A 21,645-nucleotide genomic window follows, 5' to 3' on the forward strand; every position below is an offset into this window, starting at 1 on the left:
TTTTTCCTCAGTAGGTTCCAACATGGGGCTTGAACTCACCACCCTGAGATCAAGACCTGAGCTGAGATCAAGAGTTGGGCACTCAACTGACTGAGCCACCCAGGCACCCCAGAGATAGCCTTTCAACATTCAAATGATGCCTTGTCTAAGATGAAAATTTCTCCCCATTGAGGGAAATGATCATAGAATTAGACTGTTGGTGCTGGGAAGATTTTTAGAGATCATCTCATATAATTTTATTGCATTAAAGATGGGAAAAGAGGCCAGGGGGCTTATGCTGCATTCAAGGCTTTGATGACAGAGCAGAACCAAAACCAGATATCTAGAAGCCAGGCCCACCGCCCCCACTCTGTGCCCCACGCCCTAGGGGGTTTTAATATGAATACTCAAAAGGTTTGCTTTGTGTTCCATACCTTCATTATTTAAATGAAATAGTATGTGCAAACAAGTCATTGATAAACTGGGATGGGCCACACACATGTCATCTCTGATGTTATTGTTATCATTAGTAGTACCTCTAGTGGGCCATGAGAGAGAAAGGACGCATGCAAATTCCACAGATTCTATACTGGAAAGACAGACACGTTTTACATGCTGATAATCATCTTCTGCCCTATCCCTTCTGATGCCACTGCTTTCCCATGGGGTTCTCTGTTCTCTTGAAGGAACTGCTTTTTAAAATTCCTTTCCTTCTTTTGGACTTTCATTCTCTCTCTTTTAATATATATAAGCCGACAAGGAGGACTCACTGAAGAACAGGGCCCAGGTTTCTAGAAAGGCTCTACAAATAGGAAGTAAAACCACATCACACCATTTATCGGCCAAAAGTAATAAACCCAGCCAGCCTCAGCGCCCTCTTGACTTCGTCAGCAACTAACACTCCTCATTTCTCCCTTTCCTTGCAAAGGAAAAGGAAAAAATGCCAGGCAAAGAATGCCAGGCAAATCAAACCATGGGAAAAATAACACCTTCAGACTCAGGGCAAAATTCTCCTTTCCAGTCCTTGTTGCAGATGTCCCATCCGGTATGCTTGGCCGAGTATGCTGCTCTTGGAACGAGATATGGAACACAGGTTAGAGAGAAGATTTGGGCCAGAGACTGGTTGTTAATTTTTAATGCATAGTTGTAAAGCCTGAGAAATCTCACTATGATTTAGTTTCATACAATAATCAAAACAAACCCATATGAGATGGTTCCTTATACATCTTTAATAAATATGCCTTCTGATTGCCCACAAATTATATTAATTAGATGCTCCTCAAATCCACGAGTCTGTGCTTAATTAATTGACAGAATAAATGGCAAGCTCAAGATTCAACATTCTAATATTTGTCCCAAACAGAAACTTCTGTGGTGATTGCAGCCTGGAAAAGCCATTCTTGAGTCTTTCCTTTTTTCCACCTTGAATCCATCTGCCTCCTCTCAAGTCAATAAAGGATTGTATGAAGACAGGCAAAAAAGCCCACCTTTTTAATGTTGGCTTTCACCTTTCTCATCAACCAAGAGTAGCAGCTGAGAGAAGAAACTCACAACCACTTACGATGAAACACCCTTTCGGAAATACAGGGTTTTGGATTAAAAAATCAAATAATCTGGATCTCAAACCTTGCTCTGCTGTGAACTCACTGTATGGCATCTCCAGGTTCTCAAATTCCTTTGAAGTCCTCCGACATTCTGTTTTAATAATAAGGATAGTTTCTTCTAGTTCTAATATTCTTATTTGATTATCCCTGGAATTAGATTTCTATCGAACTGGCAAGAATACATCAGTATCTTCAAAAATGGTGTCACATGAGTGGAGAAAGGCACATGCGTGCTTTTATCTCTTGAGATGGGTATAAATAGGGGCAAATGAAAATTCTATGACCAGAAGAAAAAAAAAATCTTCCTGATTAGGACACCACTCGAGTTCTATTCATTTCCCATCCACCCAACATTGTCTTTAACTGCCCTTCTTGTACCTAGGGTTTCTTCCAGGAGAGGGAAAACAGCAGAAAACTCAAATGCATCCAAGGACACCTTTTCTCCTAAGATTAAAATTCAACCAAGAAGATAACATTTTAGAGGCGCTGCTTCATGATTAATCCTTGTTTTTAAACAGGTTCTGTTGTGAACGGTTGAAGGAAGGAGTTAGCATGCACTGAGCCCACACTCTGCATCAGAATGAGTGCTCCCCATTTACTATTATGCACTCACCTAGTCCCAGCACTGACAGAGAGATAGTATATCCCTATCTTACAGAGGGAGAAAACTAAGGCACAAAGAAGTATACTAACTTGCCTGGGCTCATTTGTCTGTAATAAATGCTGAATTAGAAATCTAAACCAAATGTGCCCGGTTCTAAAGCTTTTCCTGTACAACGTTTGAGCTTGTGCATGCAGTGCTTTGTCTCTTAGAAAAAACAGCTTATTACTGGTATCTAAGTGAAGTTTCCTTTCTCAAGACAAACCTCATTACATCATGCAATTATAATACTTTATTTAAACTATCAGGCACAAACTATTGGATTTGATGGGTACTAACATAAATTCAAAATAAAGAAGAAAAGAATATTCTCGTTTTATAAATCTGAAACCCAATGTGTGATCGATCACCCTTGTGGAAGATCCAACCAATGTTTCAAAAGTCACCGAAGGACTGGGATGAGCAGCGGACTAAGGAGATTCCACAGTGGTCGTTCTTTTCAGTATTTCCCTACCTCACCCTGGCCTCGACCCCAGAGAATTTCAAGAGGCAAAAGAAGCAGGAAAAAGAAGGCTGGCTGGCGGGGCAGTGGGTCAAAGGCAGGCCCTGTAGAGTGTAAGGGCCACCAAAGTGAAAATCCAAGAACCACCCGTGATAGCTTTGTTTGCACTCATGAGAGGCTCTTTGCAATTCACTGACTGGGATTAAACTCCCCCGACATCTCTTCATCCCATCCCCCCGTGCACGTACACACACTATTTATTGACTTCTCTCCCCGCTCCCAGATCTGAAAAAACCGGGGCGTGTGAGGGGGAAGTGGCAGGAGGAGCTCCCAGGTGTCTTGCTGCAAGGGATTGGAAGGGCTCAGGTTTCACCTCACCACCATCCCCCCCACGTACCGGTTCCTACTGCACCCATCACTCACCCTGACAGGCACACCTCACACCTTTGCCTGTCTTCATGGGAGGTGTTTATAAAAAAGGGCACTTTTCTGTGAGAGCCAGACCTTCACAGAGCAGCCAAGGAGACAATAGATGACATGTTTGCGGGAGTTGCTATGCCTGAACTTCCCCAACAGCTGTCTCTGCAGGATATAGGCTTTTGTGAGGTTTTGTGTTGCAGGAGAGAGGAAGAGAGAAACAGGTTCCTTGTCTTTGTATTGGAAACACATCTGTAAACCTGTCACATTCTACGGCAAGTGAACCAAAGGTAAACATTCGGTGGTACTTGGAACTCCACCCCTGCTCTGTTGAGGAAGGTTAAAATATGTTGGTGAAATGAGAAATTTGTCTGAGACGAGGTTCTTCTCCAAACACAAAAGAAGGGTGTAATTTCAAGCATTTTCCTCCTTGGACTTAATCATGAATATTAAGCATTGGTACCCAAGTGCCAGAGTAACAAACTAAAATAAAGACCACCCATCAACTTAATTCCAAAGGCTTATTTCGTGTAACTCAAGCTCCAGTTATCTGAGAGTGAGTGATGCTATTCACAACTGCCCACAACAAAAGCCAAAGGGTTTATGGCAATTTGACCTTTTCATTTTTCACCCGTTTATTTTCAGATAGTTGGAAAAACATTTTTCACTTGTATTTGATGACATGATTTCTAAAGTATCTTGACTAATTTCTCAATTAGCCAGGATCACCCCAAATGCCACTCACACTGAATCATGGGCCAAAGGGGCCATGATTCAGTGACGAAATTTAAGCAAAACATAATTTGAACCCAATAATCCACGGTACTAATTCATAGAAGCAGTTGGCTTTCCCTTACGTTTGTAGTGTTTGCCACATCTTAAATATCATGGCTTTTATTTCCTTCTATGTATTTTCATTCTATTTGGGCCCAAACACTCCAACCTTCTCCCACTGGCACCAACGCTCCATCCTCTGCCCTTGACATTTTAGACGGAAATGAAAGATTCTATCCTTTGTCATTTCAGAGTCCAGAGTGCATTCCTCTTTCCTGTTGAAAACAAGAAACACAGATGTTTCAGTCAAAGATCTGTGATTAAAATAATTTCTGCAACAGAGACATCATGCCAAAAGCAAAAACACATTCATAATGCATTGTTTGTCTGGAAAAATAAACTGCATTACAGGGAGGAATGTAGAGCAAGGTAATCATAGAAACCCAGAGACATAATCCAGTTAAACTTCTTGACCTGTATCAAATGTTGACAATTCTAACTTCTCTGTTCCAAGAGAACTTTCTGGGACACACGTGCAGCATTGCTTAAAAGTCCTGCCACCTAGTGGAAGAAGTAAATATACGAGACCTCAGGTAACCTGCTAGATGGAGAGACCTTGAGAAAAACAGCTCCTCTAGCAAAAAGACTTCCCTTGAAAAATCATATTGGGTTAGCATTAGATCTGCTTTTCATAAAGTATCAAGATTCATCGAAATGGGTTGTTTTTCTCTTCTCTGTTCAATGCATCACATTCAAGATAGGTAAGACTTGAGGTCAAGCCCTCAGAACTATGGGTGGGATCCACAAATAGCTTATGGGAATCATTGTGTGAATCTGCTTTGGTTGATAGTTTTCAAAATGGATTCCACAGAGTTAAGAAATAAACCAAATCCATTCCAGCTTTCCCTGGTGGAGGGCACTCAACTAGGCACTTAATCCTCCAAAAGCTCAGCAGGAGGACTCTTTATAAAAAGAATTTCTTTAGTTGGCGAAGGGAAAATATCCTGCCTGAACTGGAAGGTAGATCATTAGTGGCTGGACCTCACAGATAGCCACTAAGTTTCTGAGAAAACTTCCTGATGAGTCATGTTGGGAAGGAACTCTCCAGAAGGGCTTTGAGCAAAGTGGTATTCTTGAGTAAGATCGACAATGCTTGCTTGGCCCAAATGATATCAACAGATGTGTTATGACAGCAATCAGTTCCTCAGTGACTTGAAGGAGGGAACTGGCCTGCCTACCTGGCCAAGGAAACAAGAGAGTCTGCGATGGGCAAGATCAGAAATAGTGTGGGATTACTGTACATTGCAAACTGACATGTTTCTATGGTGCAAGGCCACTAAATACACTTGCCATTTTCCAAGGCCTATTTTAGATTCTTCTTTGTCCATGATTAAATGCAAATGCTATTAGGCAGATGCCTACTAGCTCTCTTTGAAGGTCCAGGGCTATTCTGAGAGAAATAACATTTGCTTCTGGTAAGAAAATTATGATTTCAGACTCCATTAGTTGTATCTTCAATTCCATCCTCTATCTCTGGGACAAACGATCTAGTGGCAAACACTTGTGGATAAATGATCTACCAGTGAATACTTGTGAGGTTTAAATTAATATGTATAAAACACTTTGGAAGGAGTTATGAAAGACAATCCTACCACTCAATATTCAAGAATTATGTTCTGTGCCTTTATCCAAACTTGCCATTATTTGTTCAGTTTTTTTAAACAAACACCATTGTTTACAGACTTTGATTTGACTTCACAAAGAATTTATTTCATAATTGAAGACTGAAGTGCTTTTCATAATTTAATTATTAGCACTGCTACATTCAGGAAGGGTTTTTCCATCGCTCTTACAGAAAAGAATTTTTTTTTTTCAGTTTTAGAAACAAGGGAACCTATAGAACTGGTTCAAAATAAAAGAATTACGGTATTTCCAAAGAAAGCAAAATATTTTTTGTAACAATGACTAATTATTGTCTTATTATTTTGTCAGTTATCTCTAAAGATTTCATAGCCACGCCTATGGTTACATCATCTTCCTTCTGAAAAAAATTAAATAAGAAGCCAATAAGTGAACCTGAGACCTGCCCTACAAAAAATATTAAAGAGAGTCCTGGGTGAAATGAAGGGGCACTAGACAGTAACTCAAATCTATATAAAGAAAAATGAGGGCCAGTAAAGGCAAACCCATGGATAAAAATAAAAGACAGAATAAATGAAATTTTGTTTATAATTCATTTTTTCCCTCCTCTCTGACTTAAAAGACAACTGCACCTAACAACAGAGTGCCAAAAAACATGAAGCAACAACTGACAAGATTGAAGGGAGAAATAGACAGTTCAACAATAATAGTTGGAGACTTCAAATACTCCACTTTCAATAATAGATAGAACAAGAGACAAAAAGAAATCAATGATTAAATAGAAAATTTGAAAAGCATTCTAAGCCAACCACACCTAATGGAGAGAACACTCTACCCAAGAACAGGAGAATGCACATTCTGTTCAAGTGTGCATGAGATATTGTCCAGGCTAGATCATATGTTTTTACTGACACAAATATCCATAAATTTAAAAAGACTAAAATCATGCCAAGTATGTTCTCTGAGGACAATAGAATAAAATTAGAAATCAATAATAGAAGGAAATTTGAAAAAGTCACAAACATGTGAAAACTAAACAACACCTTCTTAAAAAAACAATGCTTCAAAGAAGAAATCACAAGAAAATCAGAAAATGCTTAGAGATGAATAAACCTAAAATACAGGGATGCCTGGGTGGCTCAGTCAGTTAAGCGTCTGTCTTCAGCTCAGGTCATGATCTGAATCCCGGGATCAGGTCCCGCATCGGGCTCCTTGCTCAACGGGGAGCCTGCTTCTCCCTCTGCCTGCTGCTTGTGCTCTCTCTCCCTCTCTGACAGATAAATAAAATCTTTAATAAACAAACAAACAAATAAATAAATAAATAAATAAACCACAACGTACTTATGAGATGCAGTTAAAGCAGTGCTTAGAGGGAAATTTATAGCTGTAAAGTGCTTATATTAAGAAAAATGATCTCAGGGGTGCCTGGGTGGCTCAGTCAGTTAAGCATCTGCCTTCGGCTCAGGTCATGATCCAGGAGTCCTTGGATTGAGCTCCACGTCAGACTCCCTGCTTCTCCCTCTGCCTCTCCACCCTCCCCGCCCCCCGCTCATGCTCTCTTTCTCTCTCTCTCTCAAATAAATAAATAAATCTTAAAAAAAAGAAAGACAATCTCAAATTAATAACCTACTCTTCCACCCTAAGAAGAGAAAACTAAACCCAAAAAAGTTTCCTTTTTTGGTGAAATTAACTATCTGATTCTAAAAGTCATGGAAATGCAAAGGACTCAGGATAGCCAAAATAACCTTATTGAGGAACCAAGCTGGACAACTCACATTTCTGAATTTCAAATTTACTATAAAGCTACAGTAATTAAGACTGTGTGGTACTAGCATAAGGATAGACATATAGATCAATGGTATAGAATTGAGGGTCCAGAAATAAACCCACACATCTATAGTCAGTTGATTTAGACAAGGGTGCCAACACCATTCAGTGGGGAAAAGAATGGTCTTTTGAACAAATGGTCTCCAGAATACTTAAAGAATTCTTACAACTAAATAATAAAAAGACAACACCATTAAAAATGGGCAAAAGATTTGAATAAATATCTCTCCAAAGGAAATATATAAATTGCCAATAAGCACATGAAAAGATGCTACCATAATTGGTCATTAGAGAAATGCAAATAAAAACCATGATAAGATACCACTTTATACTCACTAGAATGACTGTAATCAAAGACTGATAGTAACAAGTGATGAGGATGTGGAGTATGAAAGCCCTCAGACATTGTTGGTGGGTGTGTAAAAGATGCAGCCTCTATGAGAAAAAGTTTGGCACTTCCTCAAAAAGTTAAACATAGAGTTTCATTCTTAGATATATTCCCAAGAGAGCCAAAGTATGTAAACACATAAATATGCATACAAATGTGCACAATATCACTATTCATAATACTGGAAAAAATGGAAATAACCCCAAATGTCCCTAGACTGATGAGAGGATAAACAAAAGGTGGGCTGTCCATTCAATGGAATATTGTTCAGCCATAAAAAGGTATGAAGTCTCAAGCTTACCCTGGATGGATGAACCTGGAAAACATTATGCTAAGCTAAAGCAGCCAGGGTGACACATTATATGATTTCATTTATATGAAATGTCCAGAATAGGCAGAGGGTAGTTTGGTGGATGCAAGGGGCTGAGGAAAGGAAGAAGTGGTGAATGACTACTAACAGGGGAATTCTTTTGGGGATGATGAAAATGTTCTGAAATTAGATGGTGGTGGTGTTTACCCAACCTTGTGAATACACTATAAGCCATTGAGCTGTACACTATAAACAGATGAGTTCTGTAGTATGTGAATTGTATCTCAATAAAAGAAATGTAAAATTCTGAATTATATATAACATAAAAAAATAAAAAGATGATTATTAGTATCAAACCATTGCTCACACACACAATTTTCTAATGCCTTGTTCTCACAATGTTGTTCATAGGTCAGCACCAAAGGCATCACCTGCGAGTCTGTTACATGCAAAATCTCAGGCTTGCCTCAGACTACTGAATCAGAATCTGTATTTTAACAAGATCCCCAGGTGATTCACATGCACATTAAAATTTGAGAAGCACTACTCTAATTCAAGAGTTTTCATTCTCCTATTTATGGTGTGTGTGAAAAAAATGAAATAATAAGTCCAAGAGGCACTCTAATTTCCTTTGGTGGATTACAACTCACCCACTGTGTGCCATCTTAGTGGGATGGTAAATTCAGATGCCCTGAGTTGGTCTTCAGAAGTCATAGGGTTCCTGGAACATCCTTTCTCTTACTGCTGACCCCTCCCTCTTTCCTGACCACCCCTTTCCCCACTCACCCCTGGCCTGATCCCAGCCAATGGATGAGTTGGTATAGGATCAGCTCTATCAGACTCCCTCTCCTGAAACTTGGAATCTTGAGGGTAATAACTCAAGGAGAGATGAAATAGCTGGGTTCTGTCACTCCAGGAGAAGCTCCCTAATGACTATATATTCCTTTTTCCAAATCTGTTTCCCCATAAGTTTGGTGAAGTCTTAGATAGCTTTCAAATAAATGTCCTTTTGTTTTGTTCTGTTTTGTTTTGTTTATGTTACTCAGAGGTGGATTTTAGTGCTTGTAAAGAATCCTAATTGACACACCACCCTTTAATACTATAACAATTGGTTGGAATACACATATGGTTCTAAGGCCTTATTATCACTGTTTGGATTCATAATCATGGCTATCATATTGTAGATATTATAATAATTATTAATAGGTATAATTGTGATTGTTAAATAACTAGGCAAAGGTTAAAAGCTAGTAAGTGGCAAAATGTCTGTCAACTGATGACTGGATAAAGAAGATGTGGTATGTATATACAGTGGAATATTACTCAGCCATAAAAAAGAATGAACTCTTGCCATTGGCAATGACGTGGATGGAACCAAAAGGTATTATGCTAAGCAAAATAAGTTAGTCAGAGAAAGACAAATACCATATGATTTCACTCATATGTGAAATTTAGGAAACAAAATAAATGAACATAGGGGGAGAAAAGAGAGAGAGGCAAACCAAGAAACAGACTCAACTCTAGAGAACAAACTGATGGTTACCAGAGGGGAGGTGGGTGAGGGATGGGCTAAATGGGTGATGGGGATTAAGAGTACACTTATTGTGATGAGCAGTGGGTGATGTATGAAAGTGCTGAATCACTAAATTCTACGCCTGCAACTAATACGACGCTGTATGTTAACTAACAGGAATTTAAATAAAAACTTGGAAGAAAATAAATAAATAAATAAATAAATAAATAAATAAATAAATAGCAAGCTATTAAGTGCCAGAGGTAGCAATCATACAGAGCAGTCTGACTCCAGGATTAATTTATATAATTCACTTTGAAGGGGATAAGGCAGGAATAAGGGGATAAGGTAGGAATAAGAGAAGGTAAGAAATTGGGGCTCTTATCCAATGTTGAAGCTATGGGAGCCAGGCCCTATCCACAGAGCCCAGAGCCTTATACTGCTGAATGACACCTCAGGATTGATCTGAGCTCCTACTGGCAGAATATGCTCATACACCCATGTTCACAGCGGCATTATTCACAATAGCCAAAAGGTGGAAATAACCCAACTGTCCATTGACAAATAAACAGATGAAGAAAATGTAATATATACATATGATGGAATATTCGCCAGCCTGAAAAAGGAACGAAATTCTGACATGTGTTACAACACGGATGACTCTTAAAAACATTGTGCTGAGTGAAATCAGCCGTATGCAAAAGAACGAATGTTGTACGATTCCACTTTTATGAGGTATCTAGAAGAAGGAAATTCATGGAGACAGAAAGCAGTACAGTGGTTAACAGAGGCCAGGGAAAGGGTAATGGAGATCATTGTTTAATAGGCACAGAGTTTCTGGTTGGAGTGATGAAAAAGTTCTGGGGATGAATAGTGGTGATGGTTACCCAACAACGTGAAGGAACTTATTAAGACTTAAAACGGATAAAATGGTGCAGGGGATACAATATTTGTGTCCTCCCAAAGAGAGTGTGTTCAAGCCCTAATTGCCAATGTGATCATATTTGGAGGTGGGACATTTGGGAATTAATTAAGTCATGAGAGCAGAGCCTTCACGAATGGGATTAGTGCCCTTATAAGAAGAGACAGAAGAAAGGTCTCTTGAACTCTTTTAGCCACATGAGGACAGAGCAAGAAGGCAGCCATCTGTAAACTAGGAAGAAGGCCTTCACCCAAACCCAACCTTGCTGGCACCCTGATCTCAAACTTCCCAGTTTCCAGAACAGTAAAAATACATTTCTGCTATTTAAGGCACTCAGTCCATGGTATTCTATTATAGCAGCCTGAGCTAATAAGACAAAAAGTATATTTTAGGTTAAGTGTATTTTACCACAACTTAGAAAAAAGAATTAGTATCCAAAAAATTTTAAATCTAAGAAAGAAAAGTGAAAGTAATATACGATTTACCAGTATTTTTATTGGTAAGAAGATGAGCCTCTTTTAGTTCGAAGTAACAAAAACCCCAATCACATAATTTTAGCAAATAAAGGGAATTGATGGATTCACGTAACTATGAAGCCCACGCTTAAGCCTGGATCCTGGATGTATGCTGTGTGCCATCTCTGGCTAACCTCCCCGTATGATTACTGCAACCTCAAGCCAGCTCTCCTGATCTGGGGCTAGAGCTAGCTACTGGCAGCTTCTACCTCCACACTGTCTCCCGGTAGTGGCTGTACCAGTTCGTATTCCCACCAGCAGTGCCAGAGAGTTCCCTTTTCTCCACAGCCTCGCCAATACCTGTTGTTTCTTGTGTTTTCGATTTTAAGTGATTCTGATAGGTGTGAGGTGATATCCCACTGTACTTTTGATTTGCATCTCCCTGATGATAAGTGATGTTGAGCATCTTTTCATGTGTCTATTGACGAGCTCTATGTCTTCTTTGGAGAAATGTCTGTTCATCTTCTACCCATTTTTTAATTGGACTATTTGTTTTGGGGGCGTTGAATTGTTTCAGTTCTTTTTATATTTTGGATACTGATGATACTGACCCTTTATATATTTTATATATATCTTTACATATTTTAGATACTGACCTTTTATCAGGTATGTCACTTGCAAATATCTTCTCCTTATCTTGAGGTCTGTTGATTGCTTCTTTCTTTGTGCAGAAACTTTTCATTTTGATGTAGTCCAGTAGTCCATTCTTGCTTTTATTTCCCTTGCCTCAGGAGACCTATCTAGAAAAAAGTTACTATGGCTGATGTCAGACAGATTACTGCCTGTGCTCTCTTCAAGGATTTTTGTTGAAGAGACTGTCTTTTTCCTATTACATATTCTTTCCTCCTTTGTTGAAGATTAGTTGACCATATAACTGTGGGTTTATTTCTGGGCTTTCTGTTCTATTCCACTGATCTATGTGTCTATTTTTATACCAGTACCATACTGTTTTAATTACTATCACTTTGTAATATAACTTGAAATCTGGAATTGTGATGTTTTGTTTTTCTTTTTCAAGATTGCTTTGGCTATTCGAGGTCTTTTGTGATTCCATACAAATTTTAGGATTGATTGTTCTAGTTCTGTGAAAAAATAATGTTGGTATTTTGATAGGAAGTACATTAAATATGTAGATTGCTTTGGGTAGTATAAACATTTTAACAATATTTGTTCTTTCAACCTATGAGCATGGGACGTCTTTCCATTTCTTTGCATCATCTTGAATTTCTTTCACCTGTGTTTTACAGTTTTCAGAGTATAGACCTTTTACCTCTTTGGTTCAGTTTATTCCTAGTAATTTTATTGTTTGCACCTGTCTCACTCTTCAGGAGCAACAGTTCTGAGGCACGTTCTACACCCTCTCTTTTGAGCTCTCTGATGGGATTGAGCCCCAGTTGCTTGTAATGGTAGCCTGCTTTTTAACCCAAGTTTTCTGTTTTACTTCTCTACTCCTCTACAATGATTTCCTGTTGTCACTTCCCAAAGAGCCTATATACACTTCAATCCCAGTCTGTGGGTCTGATTTTATGCAAACTCAAATGAAGACAACATTTGTGTCATGGAAGGTGAATTCACACTGTTGTCTATCCATTTATGTGAAGAAAATTTGTAGGGGCTATTTGGTATTATCTCTTCATTTTCTTTATAACACTCAGTACTTGGTTAATACTCCACTTAAACTTGAAGAAAATATTTATCCAGAAAAATACATCAAATTGTATGTGGATGTATTCATTTGCTAGGGCTGCCATAACAAAGTACCATAAACTGAGTGGCTTAAACAACAGAAATTCGTTACCTTACAGTTCTGGAGGCTAGAAGACCAAGATCAAGGTGTTGGCACAGTTGGTTTCTTCTGAGGCCTCTCTCCTTAGGTAGTAGATGGCTGTTGTCTCCCCCTTCATATGGTCTTCCCTCTGTGTGTATGTGTATCCAAATCTTGTCTTCTTATAAGAACACCAGACATGTTATATTAAGGTCTACCCTAATGTCCACATTTTAATATAATTACTTCTTTAATTACTTAATTACTTCTCTAAATACAGTCACATTCTGAGATACTGGGGGTTAGGACTTTAATATATGAAGTTAGGGGGCATTAGAGGCATTCAACCCATAACAGGAGGTGTCTGTGTATTGTGTCATGTTTATCTTTAGAGGCAAAATGGATAGATGACTTCCTTGTCACCCTCTTCTCCACAGATTAGTATAATACATACTACAAAATAGTGTCCCTTCTTCAAACTTAAAGGCTTAGCGTTTCAGAGTGGACCAAAAGAACTAAAGGGAAGAGATATTGAAAGCAAAGGACCAAAATACTATAGCAGGGAGAAATTTGTGAGCTTCCTGAGTAACATGACTGGGTTTTTGATGAATAGTCCTATCATAATCCCAGCAGTGAAAGGCATTCTGTCCTGGTTTCAAGTCTCCACAAGAATCTAGCCAGAAGCTCTGGTGGTCTTCACCTCATCACCCCTGGAGATTTGATATGACAGATTCATTTTGTATCTTGAGATTGTATTACCAATTCATTCCTCCGTGACTTAAATGAGAACATTGAGGTCCAGTGGATAATGCTAGGCTCTCTTTGTCCTGTAGATGGATAGGGAACATTACAATTGGCTCTGCATGATTGGAGAGTGCAATAGCATGATTTATGACCAGCAATGCCAATGTGGCTATTATTCCATGTTATGTTATAAATACATTGAGAAATAGACTCATGCCACATCACAAGCCAGTGTCATCTGAGCAGCTTGATGATATTGTGACCCAGGACTCAACAAAGTATTTCATTAAAGAGACAGATGGAATGTGAGACGTAAATGCAGTGATCAAAGAGGCAATGAAATTTGCTTATTGCTGCCTAATACATGACCTATCAGTTACAAAGACCATCTCCACTCAACTCTGCATGTTTTTGTGTTTTGCCACAGCAGTGCCATCTTTCCTTACCACTGGAATTTCTGGCTCTTCTGGGTTTCCTTTCTGCACATATTTCATAGCTCAGAAAGCGTGCTTAAATACGGATAGAGATCTCTTGGTCAGAAAGTCAACCCAAGTTTGTTTGCTTCCAAATGCATGTCACCAGGCCATAAGGGTTTTGGGGTTTGTTTTGTTTTTAAAAGAACTTTCTCTAGGCTCCTGATCTTTCCAGATCTGTGGCAATCTGGGTCCTGTTTTCTCTTCCCCAGATGCACTTTCAGTTGTGGCCTTTTTTCAATCAATTTCCAGATGTCGCTGCTTATTCATTTTATTTCCAGCACATTTTATCCTTCCCTGAACTTTTGCATAATTCTCTCCATGACACCTTCTTGCCCCCTCCTCCACTCCATTCAGATGAATTCCAAAAATCTGCTGCAATTACACCAAATTTAGTTGCCTTTTCCATGCCCCAACTGAGTGTGCCCCAGCTCTGAACGTGGAAGGAATGATTGGTCTGCAGGAGGAACTCTCTTAAATGAACTCCCAGCTGATAGCCAAATGCTGCTGAGGTCCGAGGTCTGGACCGACTATTGTGTAAAAGTCTCCATAGAGAGGAAGAATGTTCACTGGGGCCCTGAAGTCCAAACCGCAGTTTGCTTTAGAACTTTAAAAAAAAAATAATCTCTTTGAGCAAATATCAATCCAGTAAGCCAGAAATGTTTTTTAAATTATCTTGAACAATACAAAAATTGTAAAGAAGTCTTGACTTTCTGTAATACTTCCTGCATTTGGCACTATTTGGAAATGAGATCTTTCACATAAATTAATCCTTTAGACAGTTGAAACATATAGTTGTCCTAAAGCCCCAAATTTTTGCAAATATTAACTACTTTTACACAAATCTTTCTAGAATGCATTGTATTTTAGGGCATACTGATCATAATCTAATGTTTTCCTAATGATTCAGGGTCAAGGTTATGAATATCAGTAGCCATGCCCTGAGGTTGATGAGATGTTAATCTGCTTTCCTTTACATCAAGATTTCTCAATAGGCATTATTGTCATTTGGGTCTGGATAATCCTTTGTTGTGGGAGCATGGCCTGTGCATTTTTCCAGTGGCACCACCTCCTCAGTGGTGACAACCAATAATGTCTAAGAACAACAAATGCACCACCATCACATATTCTCAGCATTGTATGGGAAGTCACCAAAAGAAGGGAAAGGTAAAAAGATTGGAAAAGAGAAAAAGCTATATACATAAAAAATTCAAAATAATCTGCAAACCATTAGAATTAATAAGTGAATTTAGAGTGTCACTAATGTCAAAATCAATATACAAAGATTAATTGTATTTCAATGACCTAACAAAAAAACAACAGGAAATTGAAATTTTAAAAAAATACTGTATACAATCTCATAAAAAATAAAATAACTAGAAATAAATCTAACCAAAGATGTATATGACCAGTATATACTGAAAACTGCAAAATATTAAAGAGAAAGTAAAGAAGACTTAAATAAATTGAGACATGGAACATGTTAATGGATTGGAAGAATTCAAGATTATTAAGATTTGATACTTCTCAAACTTATCTAATGAAATTCAAAACTAAATCCCAGGCAAGGATTTTTTTTTTTGGAAATTGACTAATGAGTCTAAAATTTATATGGTAATTTAAGAACTTAGAAAGACAAATGTTGAAGTAGAGGAAATTGGGAGAAATAATACTACCAGATTTCAAGACCTATTATAAAGCCATAGTAATTACAAGAGTGGACCAATGGAACAGAAAAAAAAGAATCATCTTTAAACCAACATATATACAATCAAATTTGTAGAATATGGACTAAATGCAATAGAATACAAAAAATTGCCATTGAAATTCTGTAATGAAAAAATGATAATTTTAGTAAACGATATTAGAACAATTAGATATCCATATGGAAAAAATAAATGGACCTTGATGCCTGCTTCAGACCATACACAAAAACTAATGTGAGGTCATCAGGGACATAAATATAAAAAGGTAAAAACATAGGGTGCCTGGGTGGCTCAGTTGGTTAAGCGACTGCCTTTGGCTCAGGTCATGATCCTCGAGTCCCGGGATCAAGTCCCACATCGGGCTCCCTGCTCAGCAGGGGGTCTGCTTCTCCCTCTGCCCTCTTCCCTCTCGTGCTCTCTGTCTCTCATTCTCTCTCTCTCAAATAAATAAATAAAATCTTTAAAAAAAAAAGGTAAAAACATAAAAAATACTTTAAAAAAAAACAGAATATCTTCATGACCTCAGGCAGAAAAAAAAAATCTTCTTAAGCAAGATGCAAAGGCACTAACCATAAAAGAAAATATTGTTAAATTGGATTTAATTAATCATAAGAATTTATGTTCATCAAAGGACACCAGTAAGAGTGAAAAAATAGGTCACAGAGTGTGAGAACATAAATACAACACAAAAGTCCAGTGGAGGACTCACATACAGAATATATGTTTAAAAAACAGTTTTAAATTGAGTAAATGTAATGACAGATGTGTTATAAAAGAAGACATACAAATGACCAATGAATGTATGGAAAGGGACCCCAAATTATTGCTCGTCAGGGAAAGCCATTTTAAACCACAAAGAGATACCATTACACAGCAGCAGAATGAAAAAAACTGAAAAGACTGACAATATCAATTGTTGCCAAGAATGTTGGGCAACTGGATTGCTGGTGGAAGGGTAAATTGGCACAACCCCTTTGGAAAACTGTTTGGCAGTATCTCCTAAAGCTAAATATCTACCCACTCCACGACTCAGCAATTACACTTCTAAGTATATACGCAAAAGAAACAATAGTTATGCCCTGTTATAGGCATATCTATTCAATGTCCTTAATGGAGGATGAGCCTGTGATTATCTTTTTTCCCCGTGTCAAACATACAAGCATACACGCTTTCTATCCTTAACATATTTTCTGTATCATAGAACATAAGAATATCATGGGGCCTCAAGTAGAAAATTCCAAAAGATTGCCAAGCAGGAACAAGTGTTTTAAAGCCTATACTTTGAGTATTGGCACTGAAATTCCAGAACATGAAGGATAATTAGAAAATCCTAAATGCTACCAGAAAAACAAACCATCTAGAACAGAAGGAGAATCAAATTTATATCAGGCATTTCAAAAGCAACATAGGTGACTGTTTTTAAAATCGAGTGATATCTTTAAAGATCTAAAGGGATCTAACTTTGAACATAAATTCTATATTCAGACAAATTATCATTCAACAGTAAAAAATAAAAATATGATCAGGTATGTAAAGATGTTCTTGTATACCAGCTGTAATGTTACACAGTTGCAGGTATGTGTAAATGGCTCTCCCTGGAGTTGCTCAGTGCACAACTTGTGAAGTGTGTCTGTAAACCCTGATCCACAGATCCTTGTTAAAAGAACCCTAAATTCAAGAGTAAGCACTCAAAGAATGGACATTTTCTGAATCAATATAGTAAAATTATGGAATTTAAAAAAACCTTAATTGTTCCAAAAGAAGGAAAAAATAAAGTAATTTTTAAGTGTGGTTAATAGAAAACAAAATATCATGGAAGGGCTAGGAGAATTACCCTCCCACTGTGAATAACTAGAAAACTGGACAAAATATATGAACCAACTCTTTTCAGACATTGGACAATAGGCAACATTGGCCTGTGATCCCTAAGAAGAGTGAAGCAAACAAGATGAGCCCTATGATTTTCTTGGCTTTCTGCCAGGTGGCAGTTTCTAGGCAGCTCAAGGAGGAGAATTCTACATAGCCCAGTATCCGCATTGAGTTGAGAAGACTGAAATTAGAGTTCAGAGAAGGCAAAATGACTACAATTTATGGAGCAGAGTGCCAGAGATGAGAAAACTGTAAAAAGACAACTCTAAAGATCTGCAAAGGGGTCCTCTTTTGGCAGAGTGATGATCTCCACAACCGTTGAATAAAATTCCTTGAGGCTGGGAGGGAGGGTGAACCATTCCCATAATGGGGTTAAGAACAGTTCACCAGTCAGAGTGGGAAAATGTCATAATAAGCAGAGCATTCAGTAGAGACATCAGAAAGGTCAGACTCTAGAGTGGGGCTAACCTAGCTGCTGGGTAAAGATTGCTCTAAACCCACGCTAGCAAACTTTAAAAGAATCAAAATGTTTACACTGATCTGCATAATTTACTGCTTGCTAGAACAAAGTACAATACTTTTTAAAGGAATACAACTAAATCAGGAATATGGACTCCAATAAGAAATAAGAAATAATCAGGCATCTAAAGAAGCCTAAGAATGTCACATATAACCTTGTATAGAAAAATTCATTGATAGAACAGGAAACAATGAATGTGATAAAATTTTCAGACAATGATTTTTAAAATACCAATTATTAATACTACATACTCAAAGATTTAAAGGAAAAAATGAACATAACGAGAAGAATAAAAGACATAAAAATTTTCCAAATGGAAATTTTAGGGATAAAAAAATACAAAGGATGGACTAACAGAATAAAAGATCAGCGAACATAAACCTATAGCAAGAGAAAAAACCCAAAATAACACATAATGAAAAATAGGATTTTTAAAAAAATGAATAGAGCTTCGGTGACCTGTAGGACAATATCAAGCAGACTAATATGCCAATAAATAGAATATCAGTAGGTAAAAATATGGGGGCATGGAAAGGCAGGGAAAATATCTGAAGACGACTGAATGAATATTTTCTAATTTTTTTTTTTAAGATTTTATTTTTTTATTTGACAGAGAGAGACAGCGAGAGAGGGAACACAAGCAGGGGGAGCGGGAGAGGGAGAAGCAGGCTTCCCATGGAGCAGGGAGCCCGATGCGGGGCTCGATCCCAGGACTTTGGGAACATGACCCGAGCCGAAGGCAGACACTTAACCGACTGAGCCACCCGGGCACCCCTCAGCCACATTCAAACTTAACTGATGGCCCCGAAAGAGGGGGAAGAAAAACAGTGATGGGACTATAAAAAGACAAAAACCCATGATAAAAAAATAAAATAAAATCTTGCTTGATGCTTGCATATCTAGGATTTTGAACTTCGATTCCTATCTGGGACAGATAGGAATATTGAAATAGGAGTATAAACAAGATGCAAAGTCCAGCATCTCATCCTGACATCAGAGTAACATTGCAAATAAGGCAATGTGTGATCTACGTTACAGAAAATGAGTAGGATTTCAAACCACTGAGGTTAAACAGAAGCACAGAATGATGAAAATTAATTTTTCAATGGCAAATATTTTTCTGGCAGTATAGAATGCAGTGACTCTCTTCAGACCAGACACCTGCAAACAATAGGAAGCCACAGGGGTTGTTATCTTTCCGTTTTCTCATTGCTCAGAAAGAAGGATGAGAGGAGCATGGCCTGCATCCTGCAGGCAGGAAGTGCGCAAGAAGAATATGTGTGTCGAGGTGGGAGTAGGTATGGGAGGTCTGGATGGGTAATTCATTCCCAAGTGAAAAGCAGACAGAGAGAAGACTTAGGGGAAGCAGAGGGAGAAGCCAGTAAAGCTGGAAAAGGATTAGAGAAAATCACAGGAGGACCCATTTAACCCTAATTTCTGTGTTTTTTCTGATGAAGATGTGGTGTTAATGGTTTCAGAGTTAATCAGAGAGCCATGTGTCTTCAATCTCAGATATAAACCAGATGAAAACAGACGTCCCACTTAAGTGGTATTTTAGTGACACAAAGGCTGAAGGAGGGGGGGGAAGATTTGCATAGTAATGACTCGATCATTGCTTTAAAAGCTGCACGGTATTTTCAGAGCCCCTAACAACCACCAAATCAGGAATTCAAACCACACCCTGGGAAGGCTGGGCTTCTTTTTGTTAAAAAGAAAAACTGAGGATCTCTGAGGTCAGTTACCCAGGCAGTGCAAATCAAAAGTCCTGACTCCTCTCTAACCACTAGAATATTTGCCATGTGGACCTACACCCACCTAGGACATTGCCAAAACCCCAAGAAAGTACCCTGACTGAGATCCGTGTCTTTCTTTGAGTACTATTTCCACAGAAAGCTTCTTAGGTCTCTTTCCTGACATTTCACAAAATAGAGCAAAAGGAGAGGAAAAAATATGCCTGAGAAAAGGCCAAGTGTGAAGAAGAATTTGATTTTGGCATCCCATTTAAAAGTTGTTACTCTACTTCCTCAACCCATGTGAGGCTTATTGTCAAACCAACACCACGAAGAGAATACAGCTCCTGGTTCTACAAAACACATGCTATGAGCAAAAGCACAGATTAGACGGATAAGTAATAACAATAGTTAATAATCAGTAAATTCCTACTATGTACCAGACGTGGTACAAGGAATTTTACATGTAAAACTCATAAGATCCTGACAGTGATTTTATGAAGCTGGTACTTTTATCCCTCCCATCTAATAAATGGGAGAGCTGAGGCACAAAGAGGTTATGTAACTTTCCCAAGGTCAACACACTAAGAACATGGCAAAACCAAGATGCCCCTCCAGCAGTCTGATTCCAAGGCTCATATGCTTAAGCACTATGTGTACGGGCTCTTAATGTAAAATTAGAAATAACACCACTTTTACATTAAACTTTTCCAGAGAATAAGAAAGAACACTTTTCAACTTATCTTATGAGACCAAAATAACCTTCACTCAGAAGAGTGACAAGAATATTACAAAAAAGGAAAATTATAAGCCAATCTCTCCTGGAAAGATAGAAGCAAAACATACTATACAAAATATTAGCATCTGATTTCAGAGAATTCTTTTTTTTTTTTTTTTTAAAGATTTTATTCATTTATTTGAGAGAGAGAATGAGAGACGGAGAGCATGAGAGGGAGGAGCGTCAGAGGGAGAAGCAGACTCCCTGCCGAGCAGAGAGCCTGATGCGGGACTCGATCCCGGGACTCCAGGATCATGACCTGAGCCGAAGGCAGTCGCTTAACCAACTGAGCCACCCAGGCGCCCCTGATTTCAGAGAATTCTTATAAATAAATAAGAAAAAGACAACCTGATGGAAAAATGGGATTTCACAGAAGATATCCAAATGGTAAGTAAACATATTTTTTAAAGGGTTCAACGTCATTAGCTGTCAGGGAAGGGCAAATTAAAGCCATGGCACGTCCACCCGAATTACTAAAATGAAAAAGACTGATAATATCAGGAGTTAGTGAGGATGTAAGATAAGAGGAACTCTCACACATCATTGATGAGAGCATAAATTGATACACTTTTGAGAAGAGTCTAGAAGCATCTGCCGAAAGTGAACATTTACATACTTTGTGGCCCAGAAATTCCACTCCTACATTTATACTCAACAGAAAATCGTATATGCACCAAAAGAAACAAACAAAAATGTTCATAGCATCTTTATTCATTTAGGAAACAACCTAAATATCTATTAACAGTAGGATAGATAAATAAATAGTGTTATATTTGTACCATGAGATACTATACAGCAGTGAAAATGAAATGTTGCTGTTCACAATTACTTAAATGAGTCTCACAAATCATAATGTTGAACAAAAGAAGCCAGACACAAAGAGCACATACGTTATGATTCCATTTATATATTGTTTTAAAACAGACGGAACAAATCTATGGTGATAGAAGTCGGAACACTGCTTACATCTGGGAAGAGGCCATAGTGACTGGTCACAGAAAAAGGAAGGTGCCAGGAATGTTTCATTTCTTGACCTGGTCATTGGTTACATGAGAGCATTCACTCGA

General features: G+C 38.2%; 1 protein-coding gene across 1 annotated transcript in view; it reads right to left on the reverse strand.

The window, feature by feature from the left end:
- Positions 1–3,688: 3,688 nt before the first annotated feature.
- Positions 3,689–21,645, reverse strand: part of ANAPC10 (anaphase promoting complex subunit 10) — a 224,621-nt gene continuing 206,664 nt past the window's right edge. The window contains exon 5 of the mRNA XM_045880382.3: positions 3,689–4,152. Coding sequence (XP_045736338.1) covers positions 4,126–4,152 — 27 coding nt within the window. The 3' untranslated portion in view covers positions 3,689–4,125. The remainder of the gene's footprint in view (positions 4,153–21,645) is intronic.

This window comes from Mirounga angustirostris, unplaced genomic scaffold, assembly GCF_029215605.1.
Source record: "Mirounga angustirostris isolate CCGP_5_RB_7025 unplaced genomic scaffold, mMirAng1.0.hap1 SCAF_2, whole genome shotgun sequence".
In the NCBI taxonomy this organism is placed as follows: Eukaryota; Metazoa; Chordata; class Mammalia; order Carnivora; family Phocidae; genus Mirounga; species Mirounga angustirostris.